General features: G+C 48.3%; 2 protein-coding genes across 3 annotated transcripts; both read right to left on the reverse strand.

Annotated features, from left to right (window-relative positions):
- Positions 1-924: 924 nt before the first annotated feature.
- LOC121437837 (glutathione S-transferase Mu 1-like) lies at positions 925-22,880 on the reverse strand. Of its 2 annotated transcripts, none has more exons than XM_041637904.1 (9): positions 22,862-22,880; positions 6,558-6,683; positions 6,120-6,195; positions 5,694-5,758; positions 5,335-5,416; positions 5,138-5,238; positions 3,872-3,967; positions 3,679-3,789; positions 925-1,369 (listed from the first exon to the last, which is right to left on the reverse strand). In XM_041637904.1, exons 2-9 carry the CDS (start codon positions 6,591-6,593, stop codon positions 1,280-1,282), a joined length of 657 nt encoding a protein of 218 aa, XP_041493838.1. In that variant the 5' UTR covers positions 6,594-6,683; positions 22,862-22,880; the 3' UTR covers positions 925-1,279. The 2 variants fall into 2 exon arrangements, with proteins under 2 accessions (XP_041493838.1, XP_041493837.1); XM_041637903.1 differs by lacking the exon at positions 22,862-22,880 and adding an exon at positions 6,776-6,904.
- On the reverse strand, positions 16,286-22,758 carry LOC121437838 (glutathione S-transferase Mu 1-like). Its single transcript, XM_041637905.1, has 8 exons — positions 22,643-22,758; positions 22,276-22,351; positions 21,803-21,867; positions 21,429-21,510; positions 21,230-21,330; positions 19,986-20,081; positions 19,788-19,898; positions 16,286-16,929 (listed from the first exon to the last, which is right to left on the reverse strand). Exons 1-8 carry the CDS (start codon positions 22,676-22,678, stop codon positions 16,840-16,842), a joined length of 657 nt encoding a protein of 218 aa, XP_041493839.1. The 5' UTR covers positions 22,679-22,758; the 3' UTR covers positions 16,286-16,839.
- Positions 22,881-23,602: the final 722 nt, after the last annotated feature.

Raw genomic sequence — 23,602 nt, forward strand, 5'->3', positions numbered from 1 at the left:
TACCATGTGGCTACTAGAAACCAAACCAGGGTCCTCCGGAAGAGGAACCTGAGTTCTGAACCTCTGAGCCATCTCTGCAGCCCCCAAACTAGAATCTGATTAAAGCAGGCTTGGCTCTTAATCAGTTCTCCATGAAGTGAATGAAGTATCCAATGTTAAACAGCTCCACTGACAGGGAGAGTCATCGACATTAGAGGAAGTATAAATAATAATTATGAGAGTTATGGTATATTCAATTTGGTTTCCATAGATAGATAAAAAAGGATTAACAAAGGATAAGTGTCCCCATATCAGCAGAGCTTCACGCCAGCTTCAAGAGGACTCAGTAAAGACAATATAATAGACACCTAATATTGACACGGTCAATTGTGAGGTAGAGAGAACATTCTGGGTCCCTGCTAGGCACTCCCACAAGCCTCATCATCACTCACTGAGACCCATATCTGTGTTCACAGTTCAAAGTCCCAGTGTGCTGCAGTAGAGGAGATACTAGGTAAACACACTTTAACCTCTAACACAGTGGTTCTCAACCTCCCTAACACTGTGACCCTTTAATACAGTTCCTCCTGCTGTGGTGAACACCAACCATAAAAGTATTTCATTGCTACCTCAAAACAATAATTTTGCTACTCTTACGATTCATAATGTAAATGATATTCAGGATATCTGATAGGTGACCCCTGTGAAAGGGTTGCTTGAGTACCCAAAGGAGTCACAACACACAGGTCAAGAACAGCTGTCTAGAGAGCTTTGTGCCCACTGTGAGGGTCTTAGATTAGAAGCAAGATATTTCAAAGACCCTCCAGTTTCATAGACTCTTCAGAAACGGGCACTACAGGCTCAGAGCTCAGACTCTTGGAAGCAGCTGTGACACCTGGCAATTCCAAAAAGAAAAAAGAAAAAAAAAACACAACACAGAGGAAGTGTTTTTCAGGCTTTATTGGAGATGAGATGGGCCTTGGGGAGCCCGGCAACTGGGGAACTTGAGACAGTATTGACCTGGAGGGTAATTCTCAGGAACAGAGTGCAGGGCACACATCAAATCACAGAAGAGAAATCTGTGGTCGGTTGGGGCACAAATGAAGAAGGGGCGTTTAGCAAAGGAAGCAGGGATTTGAAGACTGCATGGGTTTGACTAGGTTAAGAACTGAGGAGACAAAGCCGGAGAAGGGTGTGGGAATAACAGGGAGGCAGCAGTGTAGAAGGCCAGCTGTCCCCAGGGCCTGGAGGACCCTTAGCATAGACAGCTTCCCCATATAACAGCCAGCACAGCAGGGGTCTACTTGTTACACCAGTGCGCCATTTTTGGGAAGATAGGTGTTGGAAGGTAGCGACCCGTCTTCATGTAGGCAGAGATCTTCTTCAGGGCCTGCAGAATGGGAAGGACATAGCGGGAGCTCAGTCTACAGCCCACTGAGATGAGCAGCCCCATGCCAGGAGCAGCCTTTGTCCTGGCCTCAGGCTGCAACACCATGCAGACTGCTTAGCTCCCAACCCTGGCAAAAGGGCTCTATCATAGCCCTATTGAAGGGGAGACTGGATCCTGTGTAAGTGGTTTTTTTTTTTTTTTTTTTTTTTTTTGGTTTTTCGAGACAGGGTTTCTCTGTGGTTTTGGAGCCTGTCCTGGAACTAGCTCTTGTAGAACAGGCTGGTCTCGAACTCACAGAGATCCGCCTGCCTCTGCCTCCCGAGTGCTGGGATTAAAGGCGTGCGCCACCACGGCCCGGCCTGTGTAAGTGGTTTTATAGCCACTAAAAATTACAGTATAGGTTCAGAAAACCCACCCATCAATGCTGCAAGAAAGTTATCAGGGAGGAACCTGAGGTCCAGGGAGGGCGTGCAGCTTCCTAGGCTCACACAGCTGGTGAAACAGGGCTGCTTCACAGACACTCTCTCCTGTGTGCTCTCTCGTGCTCTCTTGCTTGCTTTCTCCCTTGCTCTGTCTCTCTCTCTCTCTCTCTCTCTCTCTCTCTCCCTCTCTATCTTTCTCCTCCTCCTCCTCCACCTCCTCCTCCCTCACTCGTCCCCTCCCTCCCTCCCTCCCTACCTCTCTCCCTCCCTCCCTCTCTTTCTCCTCTTGCTCTCCCTCCTTCATCCCTCTCATCTCTCTACTCAGCTGCCCTCCAGAGGAGACCCTGTCCCAATCTCTGCATGAACATGATCCTATTCCTGTGGTCACTCTTTTTAACCTGTACTTACACACGGGGGAGTGATCTACAGGATAAAGGAACTGAAAAACTTGACTGTATGTATTTAGGAAGACAGCCAAGCACACAGTGACTCAGCAAATCATGCAAGAAAAGGAACATCAAGATGACAGCCCACAGAGAAAGCTGAACAAGATTCTAATCAGCGTCCTGAGAGCAGAATTAACTATCTGGAGCTCAGTACAATGTTACTGCACCCTGAATGTCCTCATCTCCTTTGCTAATACAGGGACCGCCCTGTGTGACTGTATAATATGCTATAAACCACAATCCAAGTTAGAGAATACACAGACAATTCTAGGGGGTGTAAATACATCCACGACCAACTAGACACAAGCTGGGCTAAGGGGCCTGCATTTCTCCACAAACCTATAGAGCCATTCCAGTTATTGCTAAGTACCCAAGAGTACCCAGCCTGGACCAGAACCAAAGCTTATGAGAGCTGGCTGAGAGAGACTGGAGATTTAGCTCAGTGGTAGGCCATTTGCCTAGCAAGGCCTGGGGTTCAGCCCTCAGCTCAGGGGAAAGAGAAAGAGTTAACTGAGAAAGCACATCCCTTGATAAGGAATGGGCAAGGGTCAACAAACTGCAAGGATTAAACAAAATCCTTGGATCAATGTCTCCAATTCCCAGATGTCTGAATGACCCAAGTCTGATGTAGGTGCTGTCCAGGCTGGGCTCAGCAGCCCTGGGGAGTATCAAGAGCATCTCACAGCCTGGCTTCCTACAGCTCTCTGCCTACTGGGTCCCCAGAGGGAGGTAGTTTGCATGTCCCCTGGGGCCCAACATGAGCCTCATATAGAGGAGGCTGCCAGAGAATAATAGTGGAGAGATAGAATTTGACCCCATTTCAGACAGGACCTGTGATGTGAAAGAGGAGATTGGAAGGGAGGAAACCAGAATGGCGCAGCAGTAGCTCACACTCACGATAAGTGTCCCCAACAGGTTGGGCACACACATGTCCACCCAGTGAGGCACCAACTGCGACCCTGGGCTCTCAATGGTCGGCAGATGAGGTCTGGCCTCTCGTGTCACCTCGGCCCTGCCTGTCGCACGCTCCTAATGCCAAGGCACACATACCATCGACATGCTCTTCCCAGCCAAGGATCCTAAACAGGAAACTGAGGCTGCATAGGTGGGGGTGAGTGGGGCTGAAGCTTTTTCCTTTGACACAGAGCAGGGACGGTGACCGAATGCTGACCCAGAGACAGATATGGAGCCCACTGCAGCTGCTGCTGGTACGGAGACCATAAATAAGTGAATACCCTCTACAGAGTCAGACCCCGCATCTGTGCGATGGGACTCAGAATCGCATCATCATTTGGGGATTTTGAAGTGATAAATGTTGCCCCATATGAGTCTGTTAAAAAGCTCAAAAAGCCCTAGTTATTGTCCTTTTGCCTCAGAAATAGAAGAGCATTGTGGAAGAGAGGAAGAAGACCGCTCAAAGGAAGCAGGATCAGGGCATCACCTCAAAGCGGGCCATGTAGTCCTTCAGGTTGGGGAAGGCATCCAGGCATTTGGGCTCAAATAAACGGTGCATGTCTAGGACATCATAGACGAGGAAATCCACATAGGTGAGCTGCAGGAATTGAGGGCCGGTGATATAGGATCTGAAACCTGGGAAAAAAAGCAGCTCCTTCCCCCAACCTCCCTCTCTTTACCTTGTCCCCTGCAAACCATGGCCGCTTGCCCAGAAACTCAGAGTAGAGCTTCATCTTCTCAGGGATGGTCTTCAAGAACTCTGGCTTCTGCTTCTCCTGAGACAGAAAACGGCTGTCACCACCCTTAGGCTCCAGGTCCCAGCAGAGAGCTTGGGCTCCCAGCACTGTGCAAGAGAAGAGCCACCTTCCCAACAATGGGCCAGGTCTGCGCCTGGGCTTCCAGTTAACACATCCATTTTATTGGTGGCAGAATTCACGTCAGAGGCAATGGAAAGTCAGACAGGAATTTCAATGTCCCTGAAATCTGAAGTCCACACCAGGTGCTGTGAGTGACACCCAGGGCCTCCTGGGTATCCTGCATGTCCTGGCTCAGAGATCATGTGGAACCACAGACACAAAGGACATAAAGACAAGACAATGACACTAGGTTGGGGTTGGGGGGCCATGAGAACAGACCACACATGTGAGGAGCGTGCATCAGTGTTGAGCAGTGACTAATACTGAAAGGAAGAAGGTTAAGCAGTCCCCTGACTGACCCTGAGGTGACCCTGATATAGAAAGATGTCCTGACTTCTACTGATACCTAAGACAGAACGATGGGGAATGGACTGGAGAGATGTGTGAGACCAGTGTGCATAAATGACCTACTTGCATCATTTGGGGAGTATACTGCTGCCTGTTGAGGAGGGCTTATTGATGTTCAGCGTCTTTCCCAATCACTGTCCACCTTATTTTTTTGAGTCAGGGCCTCCCGTTGAATCTGGAGCTAACAGACTGGCTGGATTCATTGGCAGGCAAGGCCCCAGAAATCCTTTTTTCTCCCAGAACACTATGACTGTAAGAGCATGCTGCCACACACAGGTTTTTATGTGGTGCTAAGGGTCTATGCTAAAGACCTCACAGCAAGTACTTTAAACCACCAGGACATCCTCATATCGTCCAACTTTATCCTGAAGACTTTATGAACTCTGGGTAAGATGAACATGGAATCGGCAAATGACAGACATGGCGCAGATTTACAACTACATAATGGACTTAGATCCACTGCTCACCCGCAGAATCTCAACCATATCTCGCAGGGTTACTCTAGTAATAATAGTTTCACAATATCGATGTGCTATCTCGCTGGGTTATGAGGGTCATTCTGCTGGTAAGATAGGAGAGCTTGGAGAACCAGTTCATCCACTGAAGGAGGAGGCTGCAGATCTGAATGGAAGTCTTTCAGTCCTGCTACCAACCCTGCCCGCTCCACCAGGGGCAACTCACAAAGTCAGGCTTGGTACAGAGCATGATAAACTGCGTGCGGTTGTCTATGACCTGATTCTCCACAATGTCGACACGAATCCTCTCCTGCTCTGTCTCCCCACCTGCAAAACACACAGGACATTCACCATCAGAATCCCGCACCAGAAAAGACAAGGAGATTGTCCCCCATTCCCCACCCTGCAGCCAGCCCCACTCACACAGGTTGTGCTTGCGGGCAAGGTAGTGCAGGATGGCATTGCTCTGAGTGATCTTGGTCGATCCATCAATTAAGTAGGGCAGCTGGAAAGACAAGCAGGGACAGCCAGGTGGGATATGAGGACCCGGCATTCCTTCTCTGGGTAAGGACAGCCATGGGACCTGGCACTCTGTGTCTGTCATGGGAGGCCCTCCGAGCACAGTACACACTGAATGGAAGAGCTGGGACACAGTCCATCACCCTGTGCAGGCACCAAAAATGGGAGCAGGAGAGAAGCTCTGACCCCAAACCCCCTCAGCCAGTCAAGGAGATGACGTGAGGACGCCATGCCTCCCCCAAACCTCCCTTCTCTGCACCTACATTGGGAAAGTCCAGGCCCAGCTTGAACTTCTCATTCAGCCATTGGCTTCTATCATAATCAGGAGCTGTAGACAAGAGGATGTGAAAAGAAGTCAGCCCAGTGCCCACCCTACTCCTGGTATTCGACCAGGAGTAAGAACCCCTGAGGCAGGGGAATCCACAACCTCCCACAGAGTCACTGCCCAAGATGGAGGAGAGGGATACAAACAACGGGTAATAAGAGGAGCCTGAACGCAATAGGACCCCAATACTGCACCCAGCCTAATTATGAATACAGATGGACCAAGAGTTCCATTCTCAGGGTTTTATATTGAAAAACCAAACTGCACCCCCAAAGAGGTTTCTGGAAGCAGCAGTCTCTAGCTTTAGCAGTAGGAGGGCTGCAGCTCAGAGGAAGCAGGTGATAGACCAGGAAGGTGTCATTACCGTCCCCCATGGTGTATCTCTTCTCCTCATAACTTGAGTCTGTGTATTCCAGGAGCAGGCGGATGGGGTGTGTCAGCTGGGAGAGACCAGAGACAGTGGTGAGAAATAGTGGGGACCTTGCTGTATGGCTTCATCTTCTTCAATTGAGACCACACACTGCACAAATGCAGCCACCATGCAACGTGCATACCTACGCGCGCCTTCACCACCACCACTCCACCACCACCACCACCGCCACCACCACCCACCACCACCACCACCCACCACGCTCCACCCCCCTCACCCCCCCTCTCACCCCCGCCACACACACAGCCTGAGCGCCAAGAGCTACAGGCAGAAGATTCTAGGGGGAGGAGGAGAGTGCTGAGGAGTACCACTCAGCTAGAAAGACCTCGCTGTTGTGAACTTCCTGCTTCACATCCCAATCCCCTCTCTTACACCGCGGATATTCCAGTATCCCAGGAGCATAGGCATGGTGCTGGTGGTAGCTTTCTCAAACTGTCTTCAGTAAGGTAGACTTGGGTCTTTGGACAAGCTGTGACTTTATGCAGACTCCCAGGGAGACTGAGGAAGACAAAGCAGTGGTCCCGCCCCACTCTGCACCAATCCCAGTTCGGCACTTCCCTTCTCCCCTGGAGTAGCCAGAGCTACAGTACCTGACCCGGAAGGCAAGAAAGTCACACCCTCTCCAAGAGAGGAGGGATTAAGATCCTCAGCAGCCTCTGCCCCAAGATTGTGTCCCGTGCACCCTAAAAGCAAAATCTGTTCTGCTGCTCCAAACTCTCTTAGCAACTGCCGCCATCGCCACCTGCTGGATGCTCCAGAAACTGGCACTTTCCCTGGAGACTAACCAGATAATTAAAGGGCAAGGATGTTCTTCCTTTGCTTGGCAGAGCTAGGTTTTTAAACTCAGACTGTGGGAATCTGTCATTCTGGGAGGCTTAAGGAGAAAAAGAAGAGACCCAAATTTGAAACCTTAACCTAGCACGTATCCTCGAAGAAAGGGCTCTGCCAGTTGGTTACACAGCTACCAATTGTTCACACAGACTCCAGTGACAGAAACAGTTGGTGACCTGGAAACAACCTCAGGGCAGGGACAAACAGAAGAGTAAACAGTCTCTGTATTTTCCTTTAGGAGATTTGGGAACCCACTCCTTCTGGTCATCAATCATAAATTAATCAGTGTTTTGGCAGTGTTTATGAATTTAATTTCAAGAACACAGAGAGTCAGAAACCTGAGGAAAGTCACAGCCATGAGCAACAGTCAGATATCAGAACCAGCACAGTGCAAAGAAGCAAAGAGCTCACAGGTCAGGGGTGATGGAGTGGGAGAGCATGTGTTCCAAGAAGCTTGCTGTCAAGGGACAACAGGATGCTGTCCACACACGAGCCTGGAACACTCTCACAGGACACTAGAAGTCCAAAGCTAGACCCTCATCTGTGTGGATCCCTGATTCTGGACCTTGCCCAGGCTCCTGACACATGAGTGTCTGGATATGACAGGGTAGCTCAAATGGCCTGGGGTAAGTAAGCATCCTGCGGTAACCTTCATAAGGACAATGTCCTACCAACAGCAGGGTCCCACCTGTCTGCTTTTTCACTTGAAGGCGCAGCTTTCAAAATCAAGAGGCTTGATTTTAGTGGACCAAAGGGTGACATCACCTTGTTTACAGAAACTTATCAGAAACAATGAAAAACAAATGACGGAAGTGGAGACTAAAATGGGTTTGCAAGTCAAAGGACAAGGCCTGTGCTCTGCACAAAGAGCATTTCGGGATCAAGTTACCTTTTACTTGGTCCACAGGATATGAAGGCTTGCCCTGGGGAGTGTGCAGAGTGTGGTGCGGGTGCAGGGGACAGGCAGAGGCTGGCTGTCTTCAGTCTGTGAAATTAGGAAAGCCACGTGGGTGACATTCTAACATTGTCAACGCAAATTCACAAAATTATACCTACACTGGCTTCCTGATTTTTAAAGACAAAAGAGAAATGGGTACCAGTAAACCAGTTTAGGGATCTCTGCCACGTGGAAACTTCCTGAAAGTCTCTGACTTGCTGACTGTCCAGAAAACTCAGGAAATGAAGGAAATACTTTCTCTTTTCTGTAGGAAATAAGGAAACAACTATCACCGTGTCCCAGACATGGGCAGCTCAGAGCTGAGACAAAGACTGTCCTCCATCCTTATGATAGTAAGAATGGGTAAAGGGTTGGGGATGTAAAACCAGAATAAGGGAGCCCGTGCTGCTGGCACCACTGAGCAGAGACAGGAATTGAATTTTCATGGTGTACTTTCATCAGAGAGCAGGCAATCTGAGATGATGACAAATTAATCCCCTAAGAAACAGAAACCATCTTGGCATCTTGTCTCCACCCATTGGGTTTTTATAGCGTTAGATGTAGGGGGGAGGTACAACTGTGGCAGGGAGGTGTCCCTGTGTATAATCCCAGATCCATGAAGAAGATAGGAAGGAGGGAGGGAAGGCAGGAAGAGACAGAGGGAGGGAGGGAGGCTGGTGGGATAGAGGAAAAAGAGAGGGAAGAGGGGACAGATAGAAATGAAAGAGAAAGAGAGAAAACTTGAGTTTAAAAGTATTAAGGTTTCAAAGTGGCAGAAAAGCAGCCAAGTTTACAGTAAAATAAAACTGTAGGAAACAAAATTGTGCAGAGAAGGAAAATACTGAAACTTTCTTCAATATTCACAAGAACCCAGTAATCATACCATAAAATGTTAGCAAAATTGATAGAGCATAATTCCAACAAGAGAAAAAAAAACAGAGACAGAAATTCCAGGTGCTGAAGAAGTGGCCCAAGTGTACAGAGCTTGCCTGGCTTGCACAATGGCCTGTGTTCAATCCCAAGAAAATCAGAGAACAGGCATGGTGATGCCCACCTGTAGTCCTCGTGCTCATGGTATGGAGAAGACAGAAAGATGCTCAAGATCACCTTCAGCTCCACAGCAGCTCTGAGTCAGGCCTGGGATGTAAGACCTTGCCTCTACATGAAGGTGGGGAAGATTCCACATTAATATATATCGGGAGACAGAAAAAAAAAGATATATAAATCTAAACAAATAATTTCAAAATCAAGGATCCATTTTTTTCATAGATGCATGTTAATGCTACAATCAACTGCATCTAACAAATACAGCAAAATAGGGATTTCAAAATTTAAGGCTTAAATGAGGCAAAAATGCATATTAAATAGCGATTTTCTCTTGCACGGACTGTTTTTCAGAAACTGGCTCTACGGAATTACAAAGTTTGCCTAAAACTTACATGGCGCATCGGTTGTCGTGAGCTTCTCTCAGGTCTGGTGAAAGGTCACCTGGGAGGCAGCAAGATGAGGATGGCTGTCAATCACTGGTCTGTGCCTAAGTCCCCACCTAGGCACCACAGAGAAAGCATACTGTGTCTTCATAAAAACTGTTCAGACAGAGCATGGGAGCAACAGCAGTGAGAAGGTAGAGTTGGAGGGAGGGGAAGGGCACAGAGATCAACAGAATGGCTGTGTCCAAAGGGCAGGTTAGACCCTCTGCAAGACACTTTCTACACACTAGAGAGCTAAATACAGACATGGGGCCCCCTCAGAAATCCTGCAAAATCTGTCTGACTGTGTCCTCTTATCAGCAGGGAACGTGGGGGTTCAAGAACGCTTAATTAACTTCCTTCTTTGACACAGCTCGGCAGTGGGACAGGACCCAGGTTAGTGTGGCTCTGTGGGTGCCCCTCTGTGGGGTCCCTGGGCTCAAGGAGGTCCTGCCCTCCTGCAGGTGGCCCAATCTATCTCTCTCTACATACCTAGACATGTTCCTGTAAACGACCCAGAACCCAGCAGATCTGTCATCCATAGCCCTAGCACAATCCGTGAGCATCCCAGGTTCTGAGACCAGAGCCAATGAAACAAACACACCCTGGATTTGGGACCCTAGACAGCAAAAGAAACACTTTATTCCTGAACCCAGAGTCAGAGCAAAAACACCCCAAGTCCCTAACCAGAGCCAAAAGAACACATTTTGCCCCTAGAATCAGAGCCTGTTAAAGAAATTCACCCTGACCCTAAAATTGGAACCAAAAAGATAGAAAGAAAGAAATCAGAGCTATCTCTGCCCCTGACATGAAACCAGCCAATCCCTGAGCAGGAAAAACGGACCAATCCCTGAGTAGGGAAGTAGTAAGCTCTAGTCTAGAGGCATGACTCCCCATAGACTAAAGTCTAAGGAAGTAGTGACCCCAAGCTTAGAACCCTACCATGACCTTTTCCAGCACTTGGGTGAATGATCTAGAGACATTGCCGTGAGGTTGAGGTCAGCCAGGGCTCCATATTGGTTGGAGACCAGCATGGGATATAGTGAGTTTGAACAAACTATATGACCAAAGAGATGGCTCAGCCATTAAGACACCTGCTGCTATTGAAGACGACCAGAGTTTGGCTCCACCCACCTGGGATGGCTCACAGACACCTGTAACAGAAGCTCCAGAGGAGCTAACCACCTCTTCTTGCCTTTGGGGTTCACATAAGCATTCATGCACACCCACACAGACACACACAATACAAATTTTTTTAACAAAAATTAGAAACAATATTTTAATCTGAGAAAGGAAAAACAGCATAACAAAATTAAAAGGAATTTTAATTGTTGTCCCTGAGTGTGTTCCCACTGATGCAAACTCTCACCTGCGGGTTGAACTCACGAGGTGTGAACACACATGACTGCATCCTGTCACGGACAGACTGAAAAAGCAAGGAAATAACCTGTTCCTCAAAGACCAAGAGTTTTATCGAGTAAGATTTCAGGAGGATGAAATAAACATTTGGGAAGATTCCTATAAAGTAGAGGGATAATTGAGACTTAAAGAAGGGACGGAGAGGAACGTGGGTCCTTTTGACCCTAAGAACAGCATTACACACAGCAGCAGACCAAAAGGCAAATGTCTGAGCCACCTGCTAGGAAAATATGCTGATTCATGGGGGTGTAAGAGGGATTGCACTGGAAGAGGCTTGCAGAGTTCATAATCCAGGGTTCCGTGACAGTTCGTCCTGGAATTCTTGTTTTCATTGATTGAGCCTGTCCAATCTGGAAATTCAGATAGTGTGAACCCACTTGACCAGAGTCCTTGGCACAAGTCAAGGCATGAACTACCTCAGACAGGACAGAGGGTTCAGGACAGACTTTGATCTCTGGGAACTGAAGGTCCACTTGGGAAAAACAGACACTGTCTTGAGGTGGGTGGGCCCTCAGAACAATGTTCACCTGATACAGTTGGAGTTTGGAAGGACAGTGGCATCAACATGGATAATGACCTGGATTGTAAGTACCTACAGGAGATCAAAAGGGAAACAGGTATGGGTTCATAGGAACCGCAGAGTCCTGGTCCTGATTCAACCTGGTTCACTCCAGTCAGAGTCCTGGGGATTCAGAAATGTTTCAAGGAAAGAAGATGGACAGTCACTGAGGAGGACCCCAACAAACAACCGCGGCGCTTGTACACACACACACTCACTCACACACACATACACACACGGTGAAGTGAGTGATTTTGCTAGTATTTTGTCACTTGAGAAATGGACTCTCGATTCAGAAAATTCCTTCAGAAGATTTGCTTTATTATTTTGTTGTTGGTGGTGGTGATGGTGGTGGTGTTGGTATTTTGGTTGATTAGTCAGTTGGTTTTGTTTTAGACAGGGTCTCTCATAGCAATGACTGTCCTGAGACGGAGAGTGAGTACTTTGTATACCAGGCTGATTTCTAACTCACAGAGATCTGTCTGGCTCTGCCTCTGTAGCACCAGGATTAGAGACTTGCACCTCCCTGGACAAGGCTTTATTGTTGCTTCTCCATTCTAACTGCAGAGGGAAGAGCTACACAGGAGAGACCATGGCCTGCAAGGCCTCAGTACTGGCCCCACCTGGGGAGCCTTTGCCAGCGGCTATTCCAGACCCGTGGACACTATAGTACAGTGCAGTCACTTTATTCTCCCCACTGCCCTTATCACAGCCACTCCTGGCCTCATTCCATCCTCTGCCACCTTTCTTCTTTGTCTCTTAGTTACAATTTAACAAATGTTGGCTACCAGATTCACCGAACATTTCACTTCTATCAACTTTTATCTTCCGACCTTTATCTTTTTATTCCTCATTTCTTCCTGCAATCCTGTGCTTGCTGGTTTCTTAACTATAGTAGGAGCCAACAGGCAGTGAGTATGAAGACACCACCCATCAGGGTCCTCATCCAGAGGTGCTGTCTGGTACAGGGAGGTCATGGGCACTGCCTGACAAAGGCCAGGATCTATGACGCAGCCGCTGGCATAGGAACCTGCTCAGGACGTGCTCCTGCAACTTCGACAACTTCCGGCTACCTACAACTTTTGGAATTTTTAGTGCAAGGTCCTAGCAGATGAGAAAGAGAGGTTCCAATATTCGGGGCGGGGGGTGGGGGGGATACAGACAGAGAGAGACAGAGAGAGAACCCTTTAAAGAAATAGGTTGGTGGGGAAACAAATGGCAGCTGGGTCTCCACCCGTAAGCGTTACTGAATTCAAGTCGATCTTAGGAGCTTCTAAGTACCGTTGTAAAGAGACAAAAATTCCGCAGCATTATTACTATTTGTGGTTATTAAAATAGTGGTGGTATTTGTCAGAGCCAGATTAGTGGATTTTATTACTGTCCAAACTATGAACCTCTGGAGTCTCAGTGTAACAGCAGAATGGCAAGAGAAAGAAACCCTGAAACATCTTTAATCCTTTCAGTAAAAAGTTACTTTGAAACCTGCTTGCTGAGGTATCCTCTTTTTGGAATGTGGTTGCAAGGCAAATTATTTTTAGGCCTGGAAATGGGAAATATAATCTAAAGGACCCGAAAGTGTAAAACCAAAGGATGACCACTCATCAACCTGCATCCCTGCATCCCTAATCATCCTCAACAGTTCACAATTAAAGTCAATTTATTCTTACCAGTTTATAATATAAGCTAGTTGTCTTTATGAATTTAGACTTTTGTTTGTCCCTGATAGACTTAGCCTAAAAACATAATAATTCTGAACTGAAGTTCTTTTAGCATTGAAATGAAAGCTTTTAATCATAAAAACAATATATAGGGAGACCGGCAATCCTATACATCCTTTTATAGCGAGTGCGTCGTGAAATAAAATAAGCATAGTAAGGAAACCAAAACAATATGAGGAAAGATTTTCAGGGATAAATGAGAATTGGAACGCTCAGACACAGGAGGTAGTCAACGGTGTGTACGGTGTGTACGTCTGAGCTGCGAACAAAATCATGGAACACTCAAATTCAAACATTCAAAACCCGTCAGAAGACTAGGCGAGCACTGTGACCACATTTTCACCCATACCTACAGAGCAGACGGACATTTTAAGAAGAAGAAAAATAGACTTTCAAATAAAGCAGCCCGTTGTGGATGGGTAAAATTTCAGCATGGCATTAGGGAAGTATAGAGCAGAGAGCTTTGGCGGGGCCGCTGGGATCAGAGGAAGCTGGGACAGCCAGGGAAAGAAACCCCAAGAGCAAAGAGAGACGGATGGGGAGGGGGGGCGGGGCGGAGACGCAGGCGCAGGAGACTGCAAACACACGCAGGGAGAAAAATCGCAGAGACACAAAGAGACCAGATAGATAGAAACTTTCTTACGTGCTCATGACTTTTTATAAACAGAAAACTGTTAGCTACGTTTACTCAGAAAGAGAGAAGAAAGAGACGTTTTTAGAGCAATAAGGGAGAAGGCAGTTGGAGAAACAAGTCCAGAATGGTGGAAATGAGGGTTGTGAATCATTTTTTGCATTTGTAATTTAGCGAGAGGAACTCTCTAGTGCAACCAAGCTCTGTTATGAAAATAAACAGCTGTTCCGGCTCTGAGCTCCACAGCAGTTCAGAAGTTAACTCTTTCGTATCTAGCGAATCATTACATTGAAAACTCTGCGGAGCGATCAGAGCCTCCAGGGGCTGTGAGAGCACAGCAAATTCCATTAATTTTTATTTACGTTCTCCGGGGGTTGTATAGAGTTATTTACAAGTAGGCATAGCTGATGAAGCTAAATAAGATTACAGTATCTTGCTGTCTTTTTCACAGAACCTGAATGAAATAGCAGTGGGGTTTTCCCTTGAAAGGAGCCAGTAAAATCTGCCTGTTAGAGTCTGTCCGTGATTCCGACCTACAACTTCAGCGAAACTCAGAGATCCTCTTTGTTACTCTTTACGTTTCTCAGGGGTCCATTTGGGATGCATGATTAAGCGCTGAAGAGGAAGGCGGTCGGGGGTATGACACTCTATTACCTCCTCTGCCAAGCCGTCTTCCTCCTCAGGGGCTCATTTTTCCATGCCTGATTTATGAGAATCCTCTTTTGAGCTGTTTATGGACGGAAAGAGCTAGGCATTTACGTTCACGGCTTTGCCAAATGGGGCTTCAACAGGGAGTTTATGTTTGGTGGGTCGACTTGCTAAGCATTAGTCACTGCTGTGCATTTCCTGCAGCCTCTTGCAATCAGCTGCACTGGGCACGGAGGCGTGAGTATCCTGCTGCTTCTATTGAGTGAATTTCAGTACAGGTTCAACAGTGGGAATGCACTCCAGAGTAAGCACTGCCAATCAATAGCCTAAGTTTCTCCCGCAGAGGTAGCTTCTCCTCTCCTTCCCACCGGCCCTCCTCCTCCTCCCCCTTCTTCCCTTTCCCCTTCCATAACCCACTAAATAAATATCCAACCTCGCTATGCATGGCATGTCTATTGGTCTCTGTCTCTCACTCGCTGCAGGTCTCTCAACCACTGCCTGGCTCCCTGCCTGGGACCTACTGCTCCTCATAGCTGCCGGCTGCCTACTGCCACCCCTCAGGGAACAGCACCATTTTATTTTTACCATTACACTAAGGGAGAAAAATCCCTCTAAACTTAACTTTCTCTTCTGATCTCCCAGAATTTTACCAGGTCCAGGTGTCCCCCTAATCTGTATCCAGGACAGCTTCAAAGTGGCTAATCCCAAGCGGTTCAACCATGCAGACTGCTTCAGCTAGACCTGCTCTTTCCTGGCACTGGACAGTCCTACAAAGCCTAGACAGCAGTGAAACAACCAGCTAACCCAGGACTTGGCAAGCGTACCAGCTTCCTCAAGTCTCCCCAAAAAATGCTGACGCCCCAAGGTCTCAAGAACACAATGCCCTCACTCCTCCCTTACCTGTTATCCCTTTCTATCTCCTTACCTTTTATAATAAACGGCAGGGAAGAATGTTAGCACTCAACAATTTGCACTGGCTTGTCCTTGGGGACCTGGCAGGATGCATCATCAGCTACAGCCATATCCTGTGCTCATGACCTAGGTCCCCTTATAAAAGACATGCTCCCCCTGCCTCCTGCTCTCTCTTCCACTCTTACCACAAAGGCCATGTCTGCGCCCCCTCCCTTCCACCCAATAAAACTCCCACATGAGTTCTGTTGTATAGTGTGATTTTTCCTTCCACCGCCTTCAAACTACAAGGAGGACCAAACTTCTATGAAGATAACTGATTCAAATTCCAAATTTTCAGATTCATCAACCATGTGCCAAGCCTGGCCATGCATATCAAAGATGAACAATCCAGAGTTGGCACTGTGGTACACACCTGTGGTCCCAGTATTCGGGAAGCATAAAAAGGAGAATTATGAGATTAAGGGCCATCTCAGCCACATAGTGAGTGAGAACTCAGTCAGTGTGGGGGACATGAGATCCTGGACCAAAACCCCGGACAGCCAGAGGCTGGAGACGTGGGTCAGAGGTTAAGAGTCCCCTGCTCATTGAGTGGTTCTGCCCCAGCGCCCACGTGCACATCTGTCCATCCAGCTCCAGGAGTCTGATGGCCTCTTCCGGCATCTGCAGGCACCAGGTACCCGTGTAGTGCTCACACACATAAAATAGAAAGAAATAGATCTTTAAAAAGCAATTTAAAATGGAGAAGGAGAAAGAAAGCAATTCTTCAGTTCACTTTGGCTTGAGTGGAGGGAAAGACTCCTACATCAGTTGCAGGCAGTAGGGGATGTTTATGGACAGGAAGGCTGAGAACGCAAACAAGGGTTGTGTGATCAGCTTAGGAAAGCTGATGAGTGCGACAGAAAGAGAGACCACCCAAAAGTCAACAGGGTTGGTCCTGAGAGTCAGTCACAGTCAGCAAAACAAGACACAGAACAAATGTCATTCAGACTTTACTGGGGATGAGACAGGGCTCAGTTGCTCACTCTGAAGACCAGGGCCAGCACACAGGCAGGTCTGATCTCTCAGGCCTTACTGGGGATTCTGGGGTCTGGTACATTCCTCCAAGCAGCAAGGAGGAAAGGCTGGATGCAGGGCAGGGCAAAGGAATAGGAGCAGGAGACCGATGAAGAAATGGGGAGTCCAAGGATCCAGAGGCTTGACTGAAGGAAGGGCTTGTAAGAAGAAATGGAGGAATCGGGAGTAAAAAGTAGACGGAAGCCGGGCGGTGGTGGCGCACGCCTTTAATCCCAGCACTCGGGAGGCAGAGGCAGGCGGATCTCTGTGAGTTCGAGGCCAGCCTGGTCTACAAGAGCTAGATCCAGGACAAGAACCAAAAGCTATGGAGAAACCCTGTCTCGAAAAATCAAACAACAAAAAAAAAGAAACAAAAAGTAGACGGAAACAATATTTGGTGGGGACACACAGCCATGGCCAAGAGCCAGAGCCAGCAGGGTGGTCATGAATATTCCCAGAGGTCTGGGTTTTGTAGTCCTATTTTGGGTTCCAATAGGCCAGCGATACATAGAATGGTTTGTAGATAAAGCGGCTGCTTTTCATGTAGTCAGATATCTTCTTCAGGCCCTGTAGGGGAGGAGAAGGCAGAAATTCAGGATCTGTAGCCCACTGGGTGCACAGGTTTTCCTCTAAGAACCCAAGCACAGCACGAGCTGCCCAGGTGCCCAGCGCTGGTAAGGGAAGCTTCGACTTCCAGCAGGGAAGGAGAAACCGAACACCGCTGTCAGCTGTGTGTCCATCTGCAGTTGTGGGGCAGATAGAGAGGGAGCGATCCACAAAATCCCATGGAACAGCGTCTGCTCTGCCTTCAACAGGAGGGACACACTCAGAGGCCAAGTGCTTCCCTCCAGCTCACACAGCTGGAAAGACAGTGGTCTATAACCCTGTCTGAGCGGGAGGACCTCTGCATCTTCCCTGCATCTTCCATCCAGGCTCTTTTGGCTCACTCCCCAAGCAGGATATCCCTTGTCAGTCTCTGTTTATATAAATACTCCTTCCCCCTCCCCCGCCCCTGCACCCTGCTGCCTTTTTTTTTTTTTTTTTTTTTTTTTTTTTTTTTTTCCGAGACAGGGTTTCACCGTAGCTTTTGGTTCCTGTCCTGGAACTAGCTCTTGTAGACCAGGCTGGCCTCGAACTCACAGAGATCCGCCTGCCTCTGCCTCCCGAGTGCTGGGATTAAAGGCGTGCGCCACCACCGCCCGGCTTCTTTTCTTTTCTTTTTTCTAGCAGGCTCCTTCTTGCCTGTTATTCCACATAGAGGAAAGACCAAGAAAGGCAAAGGCACCAGTAACATGCCTGTGTAGTTTGGAAGAGAACAAAGAATACCCAGTATCTCAGCAAATCCTGACTTAATGAGAGTAGGGATGCCTGAGCCAGTAAGGAGAGAATGGAGTGACCTCGGTCATTCTCTTGAAGTAGGAAAATCCAAACGTTAAAACCTGGCAGTCGAATGCATACTCAGTGTGTCCATCCTACTGTCCCCAGCCCCACTAGAGAAGGGCCGCAGAGGGTACCGTGCTGTGTGCCATCTTCCCAGCACACAGCCTACATAAGCTGTGAAGCATTCAGGCTGCCTGTACCCAAGTGAGCAGGCCTCGCTGGCCTTGTACTGCAGCCTCCCACATTCTCCCACTGTGCTATACAGTCAGTTCTTCCACAGTCTCCAGAACTGAGCAGCCTGATGGACACTAACAAAACACATCGCTATCGCTTGTTGGGCAGTGAAGACAGAAAAAAAGATCCCATGCGAAGATTCCCAGTGGACTACAGCCTAGCTCCCCCAAATCTCTAGTAAAGTGGGGTCTGTGGCTATCACATGTACCTCATAGTCAGGCACATCTGCCACTCAGCATCCCTGGGTGGAGATGCATCCTTCCAAGTACCACGGAGATGAAAACAGTGCCACATATAGAGACACTAGAGAAGGTGAAAAGAAAATGACAGCAAAATCCCCTTTCACAGTAAAGCATCAAGCTGCTGCTGAGAAGAAAGATGAAGGGAAAGAAACAGGATACCTAAACACTGAACAATTCACGATATCAGCCTCCAACAGCAGCAAACTGTCCACGCAGCAGGGCACCAGCTGTAGCCCTGGGTCCCAGGGCTTCCCCAGTCAGGGATCTGATCGGGCAAAGAGTTGGACAGGCCAGACATGCAGACTGTGTCTTGGCACTACACATCAGTCCTGCCGTATTTCCCAGTCTGAATGGCATTTGCTATACACTGCTGGCATGTCATGAAACACCATAGGCCTCAGGGCTGGAAAATCCAGGCTCCATGGCAACCATGACTTCTTTCCTTTGGCATCAGTGAGATCTACAGTCCTCTGTCCTTGGGAGCTAGACGCACACACGGTAACAAACACAACCTCCTCCAATGGAACTGGTTCCCTGAGAAAAGACAGCCTCTACAGTTAGCTGTCTTAACAGTCCACTGGAGCTGATATTTCTACACAACATGTAGGCTGTAGATAAATTTCACGCAGTAGATCTAAGAACTCAACACAGTTCAGTGCTCAACAAATGCCAACTATTCTTCATTTCCATTCCAAGGAGTAGAAAGGTGTGGTGGTCTGAAAGAAAATGGCCCCCAAAGGGAGTGACACTATTAGGATGTGTGGACTTTTTGGAGCAGGGCGGTCTTACTGGAAATCTGAAGAGTGCTTTGACATCAGACAAGGGGAGGCAGAGTTTTGAGTTTGCCCAGCTGGTTTTCGGTCTTGCTTTGGTCCAGTATTTCCTCCTATGCTCCCTTCCCTGTGTTTTAGAATGGTAATGTATATCCTGTGCCATTACACTTTGGAAGCGTGTGATCTGTTTTCTGATTTTGATTTTATAGGAGATTAAAGTTAAGAGACTGTACGACTCTCAGAAGAGAGTCTGAATTTTAGACTTTTAAATGAGGACTCTTGAAGTCAGACTGAACGTATTTTTTGCATTATGATATATGGCTACCAGCCTTTGGGGGCCAGGAAGTGGAAAGTACTGGTTTGAAAAAAAAAAAAAAAAACTCCAAAAGGCAGTGGCACTATTAGAAGGTGTGGCCTGTTTGGAGTAGGTGAGGTGGGGTTGGAGGCAGTGTGTCCCTGTGCGGGTAGGTTTGGAGGTTTTCTTTGCTCAAGATACTGCCTAGTGTGTCAGACCACTTCTGGTTGCCTTCAGATCAAGATGTAGAATTCTCAACTACTTCAACACTAAGTCTGCATGAACGCCACCATACTCCCAGCCATTATGCCCCCCGCCATGATGATAATGGACTAAACCTCTAAAATGATAAGCCACCAAGAATTAAATGTTGTTCTTACAAGAGTTGCCAAAGTCACAGTGTCTTTTCACAGCAATACAAACCCTAACTAAGACAAAAAAGCATCCAGGAAAGGGGAAGGGAAATAGGACATCCACTGGGAAGCAAGATCAGAGCATCACCTCAAAGCGGGCCATGTAGTCGTTCAGGTTTGGGAAGGCATCCAGGGAGTGGGGCTGAAATATACGGTGCTGGTCAAGAATATCATAGAGGAGGAAATCCACATAGGTAATCTGCAAGAAGCCAAGGGTAAATGTGCTGGAATGTGATGCCTGGGAAGAACAGCAACTCCTCCTTCCCTCCTCCCTCCCTCTCTTTACCTTGTCCCCTGCACACCATGGCCGCTTGCCCAGGAACTCTGAGTAGAGCTTCATCTTCTCAGGGATGGTCTTCAAGAACTCTGGCTTCTGCTTCTCCTGAGACAGAAAACGGCTGTCACCACCCTTAGGATCAGAGTCCCAGCAGAGAGCTCGGGCTCCCAGCACCGTGCAAGAGAAGAACCACCTTCCCAACAATGGGCCAGGTCTGCGCCTGGGCTTCCAGTTAACGCATCACTATTTTATTGGTGGCAGAATTCACGTCAGAGGTGATGGAAAGTCAGACAGGAATTTCACTGTCCCTGAAATCTGAAGTCCACACCCGGTGCTGTGAGTGACACCCAGGGCCTCCTGGGTATCCTGCATATCCTGGGCTCAGAGATCCTGTGGAGCCACAGACACAAAGGACATAAAGAGATGACAGTTACACTAGGTTGGGGGTTGGGGGGGCCATGAGAACACATCACACGAGTGAGGAGCTTGCATCAGTGTTGAGCAGTGACTAATACTGAAAGGAAGAAGGTTAAGCAGTCCTCTGGCTGACCCTGAGCGGCCATTATGAAGATGTTCTGGTTTCTATTGATACCTAAGGCAAAACTATGGGGAGATAGATGTGTGAGACCAGTGTGCATATATGACCTCCTTGCATCATTTGGGGATACACTGCTGCCTGTTGGTGTGGGAGGTCCAATATTGATGTCAGGGGTCTTTCTCAATCACTGTCATCCACCTTATTTTTTGAGACAGAGCCTCTCATTGAATCTGGAGCTCACAGACCGGCTGGACTCATTGGCCAGCAAGCCCCCAGAAATCCTCCTGTTTCTCCCCCAAACCACTATGATTATGATTTATTTATTATGATTATGGTATTATGTGGTACTAAGGATCCACAAGTAATTTTAACCACCAGGGCATCCTCATATCCTCCAACTTTATCCTGAAGGCTATATGAACACTGGGTAAGATGAACATGGAATCGTCAAGCACAGACATGGCGCAGATTTACAACTACATAATGGACTTAGATCCACTGCTCACCCGCAGAAACTCAACCATATCTCGCAGGGTTACTCTAGTAATAATATTTTCACAATATCGATGTGCTATCTTGCTGGGTTATGAGGGTCACTCTGCTGGTAAGACAGGAGAGCTTGGAGACTCACTAACTGAAGGAGGAGGCTGCAGATCTGAATGCAAGCCTTTCAGTCCTGCTGCCAACCCTGCCCGCTCCACCAGGGGCAACTCACAAAGTCAGGGTTGTAACAGAGCCTGATGAGCTCCATGCGGTGGTCCATGACCTGGTTCTCCACAATGTCGGCACGAATCCTCTCTTGCTCTGTCTCCCCACCTGCAGCACACACAGCACAGACTCACCCTTAGCCTCTCACCCCAGTCCAGACATGGAGGTTGTCCCCCATGCCCCACCCTGCAGCCAGCCCCACTCACACAGGTTGTGCTTGCGGGCAATGTAGCGCAGGATAGCATTGCTCTGGGTGATCTTGTGGGGCCCGTCAATTAAGTAGGGCAGCTGGAAAGACAAGCAGGGACAGTCAAATGGGATATGAGGTCCCAGCCTCACTTCCCTGGGTTAGGGCAGACACGTGGCCATGTGGCCTGGCATTCAGCGAGGCTAGCATGGGAAGTCCTCCATGAACACAGTGCACACTGAATGGAAGAGCTGGGACACAGCCCATCACCCTGTGCAGCCACCAGGAATGGGAGCAGGAGAGCAGAAGCTCTGACCCCAAACCCCCTCAGCCAGTCAAGGAGATGAGGTGAGGATGCCCTGCCTTCCCCGAACCTCCCTTCCCTGCACCTACATTGGGAAAGTCCAGGCCCAGCTTGAATTTGTCATTCAGCCACTGGCTTTGGTCACAATCAGGAGCTGTGGTGAGAATGAGAAAAGAAGTCAGCCAGTGCCCACCCTACTCCTGCTATTAGACCAGGAGCAAGAACCCCTGAGGTGGGCGGGTAGGGTGTCTGCAACCTCCCACAGAGTCACTGCCCAATATGGAGGAGAGGCAGATAAACAAGTGATAATAAGAAGAGCCTGGACCCAATAGGACCCCAATTCTGCACCCAGTCTGGTTATAAATACAGATGGACCAGGAGCTCCATTCTTGGTGATCTACATGAAAAGCCTAACTCAGCCCCCAAAGAGGTTTTTGGAAGCAACAGGCTCTAGCTACTATGGTAGGAGGGCTGCAGTCTGAGGAATAAGGGGCGAGGCATGAGTTGGTGGACATCACCGGGCAAGAGGGAAACAGGTGACTGGCCAGGAAGGTGTCATTACCGTCCCCCATTTTGTATTTCTTCTCCTCATAACTTGAGTCTGTGTATTCCAGGAGCATGCGGATGGATTGTGTCAGCTGGGAGAGAAGATCAGAAACAGAGGTGAGAAACTGTGGGGACCGTATGACTTCATCTTCTCCAATAGAGACCACACACTGCACAAATACAGACACCGTGCAGTGTGCATATACATGCACATGTGCACCGTTACACACACACAGCCTCCCTAGCATGCATGCTCCTGAGCTCTGGGAACTACAGGCAGAAGACCCTAGAGGGAGGGTGAGTGCCGAGGAGTACCCTTCTGCTAGAAAGGCCCCCCCGCTGTTATGAACTTCCTGCTTCAAGTCCCAGTCCCCCTCGCTTACACCACGGACATTCCAATATCCCAGGATCATAGGCATAGTGCTGGCGGTAGCCTTCTCAAACTAGCTTTAACGGGGTTGATCTGGGCCTTTGGACAAACTGTGAGAGTACGCAGACTCCCAAAGAGAAGGAGGAGGGACAAAGCAGCGGTCCCGCCCCACTCTGCACCAATCCCAGTTCGGCATTCTTCTTCCTCTCTTGTGTAGCCAGAGCTACAGATCCTGACCCGGAAGGCAAGAAAGTCACACCCTCTCCGAGAGAGGAGGGATTAAGATCCTCAGCAGCCTCTGCCCCAAGATTCTGTCCTGTGCACCCTAAAAGCAAAATCTGTTCTCTTGCCCCAAACCCTCTTAACAACTACCGCCATCGCCACTTGCTGGATGCTCCGGAAACTGGCACTTTCCCTGGAGACTGGCCAGATAGTTAAAGAACAAGGATGTTCTTCCTTTGCTTGGCAGAGCTCAGTTTTCATACTCAGACTGTGGGAATCTGTCATTCTGGTAGGCTCGACTCTCAGTTTAAGTACAAAAAGACGCGCCCCCAATTTGAAACCTTAATCTAGCACTATCCTTGAAGAAAGGGCTCTGCCAGTTGGTTGCACAGCTACCAATTGTTCACACAGACTCCAGTGACAGAAACAGTTGGTGACCTGGAAACAACCCCAGGGCAGGGACAAACAGAAGAGTAAACGGTCTCTGTATTTTCCTTTAGGAGATTTGGGAACCCAGTCCTTCTGGTCATCAATCATAAATTAATCAGTGTTTTGGCAGTGTTTATGAATTTAATTTCAAGAACACAGAGAGTCAGAAATCTGAGGGGAGTCACAGCCATGTTTGCAGTCAGATATCAGAACCAGCACAGTGCAAAGAAGCAAAGAGCTCACAGGTCAGGGGTGATGGAGTGGGAGAGCATGTGTTCCAAGAAGCTTGCTGTCAAGGGACAACAGGATGCTGTCCACACAC

The sequence above is a fragment of the Microtus oregoni genome, unplaced genomic scaffold (assembly GCF_018167655.1).
Source record: "Microtus oregoni isolate MIOR12 unplaced genomic scaffold, Mior012 000054F_ref0000373, whole genome shotgun sequence".
Lineage (NCBI taxonomy): Eukaryota > Metazoa > Chordata > Mammalia > Rodentia > Cricetidae > Microtus > Microtus oregoni.

Excerpts from the sequence above, each read along its gene's own strand:
- LOC121437838 (XM_041637905.1), bottom strand. The coding sequence starts at position 22,678 with ATGCCTATGATCCTGGGATATTGGAATGTCCGTGGT. Across the intron at positions 20,082-21,229 it reads TCTGTTACAACCCTGACTTT|GAGAAGCAGAAGCCAGAGTT; the intron begins GTGAGTTGCCCC and ends TTTCTGTCTCAG. Across the intron at positions 16,930-19,787 it reads ACTACATGGCCCGCTTTGAG|GGCCTGAAGAAGATATCTGA; the intron begins GTGATGCTCTGA and ends CCTCCCCTACAG.
- LOC121437837 (XM_041637904.1), bottom strand. The coding sequence starts at position 6,593 with ATGCCTATGCTCCTGGGATACTGGAATATCCGCGGT. Across the intron at positions 3,790-3,871 it reads CATGGTTTGCAGGGGACAAG|CTCACCTATGTGGATTTCCT; the intron begins GTAAAGAGAGGG and ends CAATTCCTGCAG. Across the intron at positions 1,370-3,678 it reads ACTACATGGCCCGCTTTGAG|GCCCTGAAGAAGATCTCTGC; the intron begins GTGATGCCCTGA and ends CCCATTCTGCAG.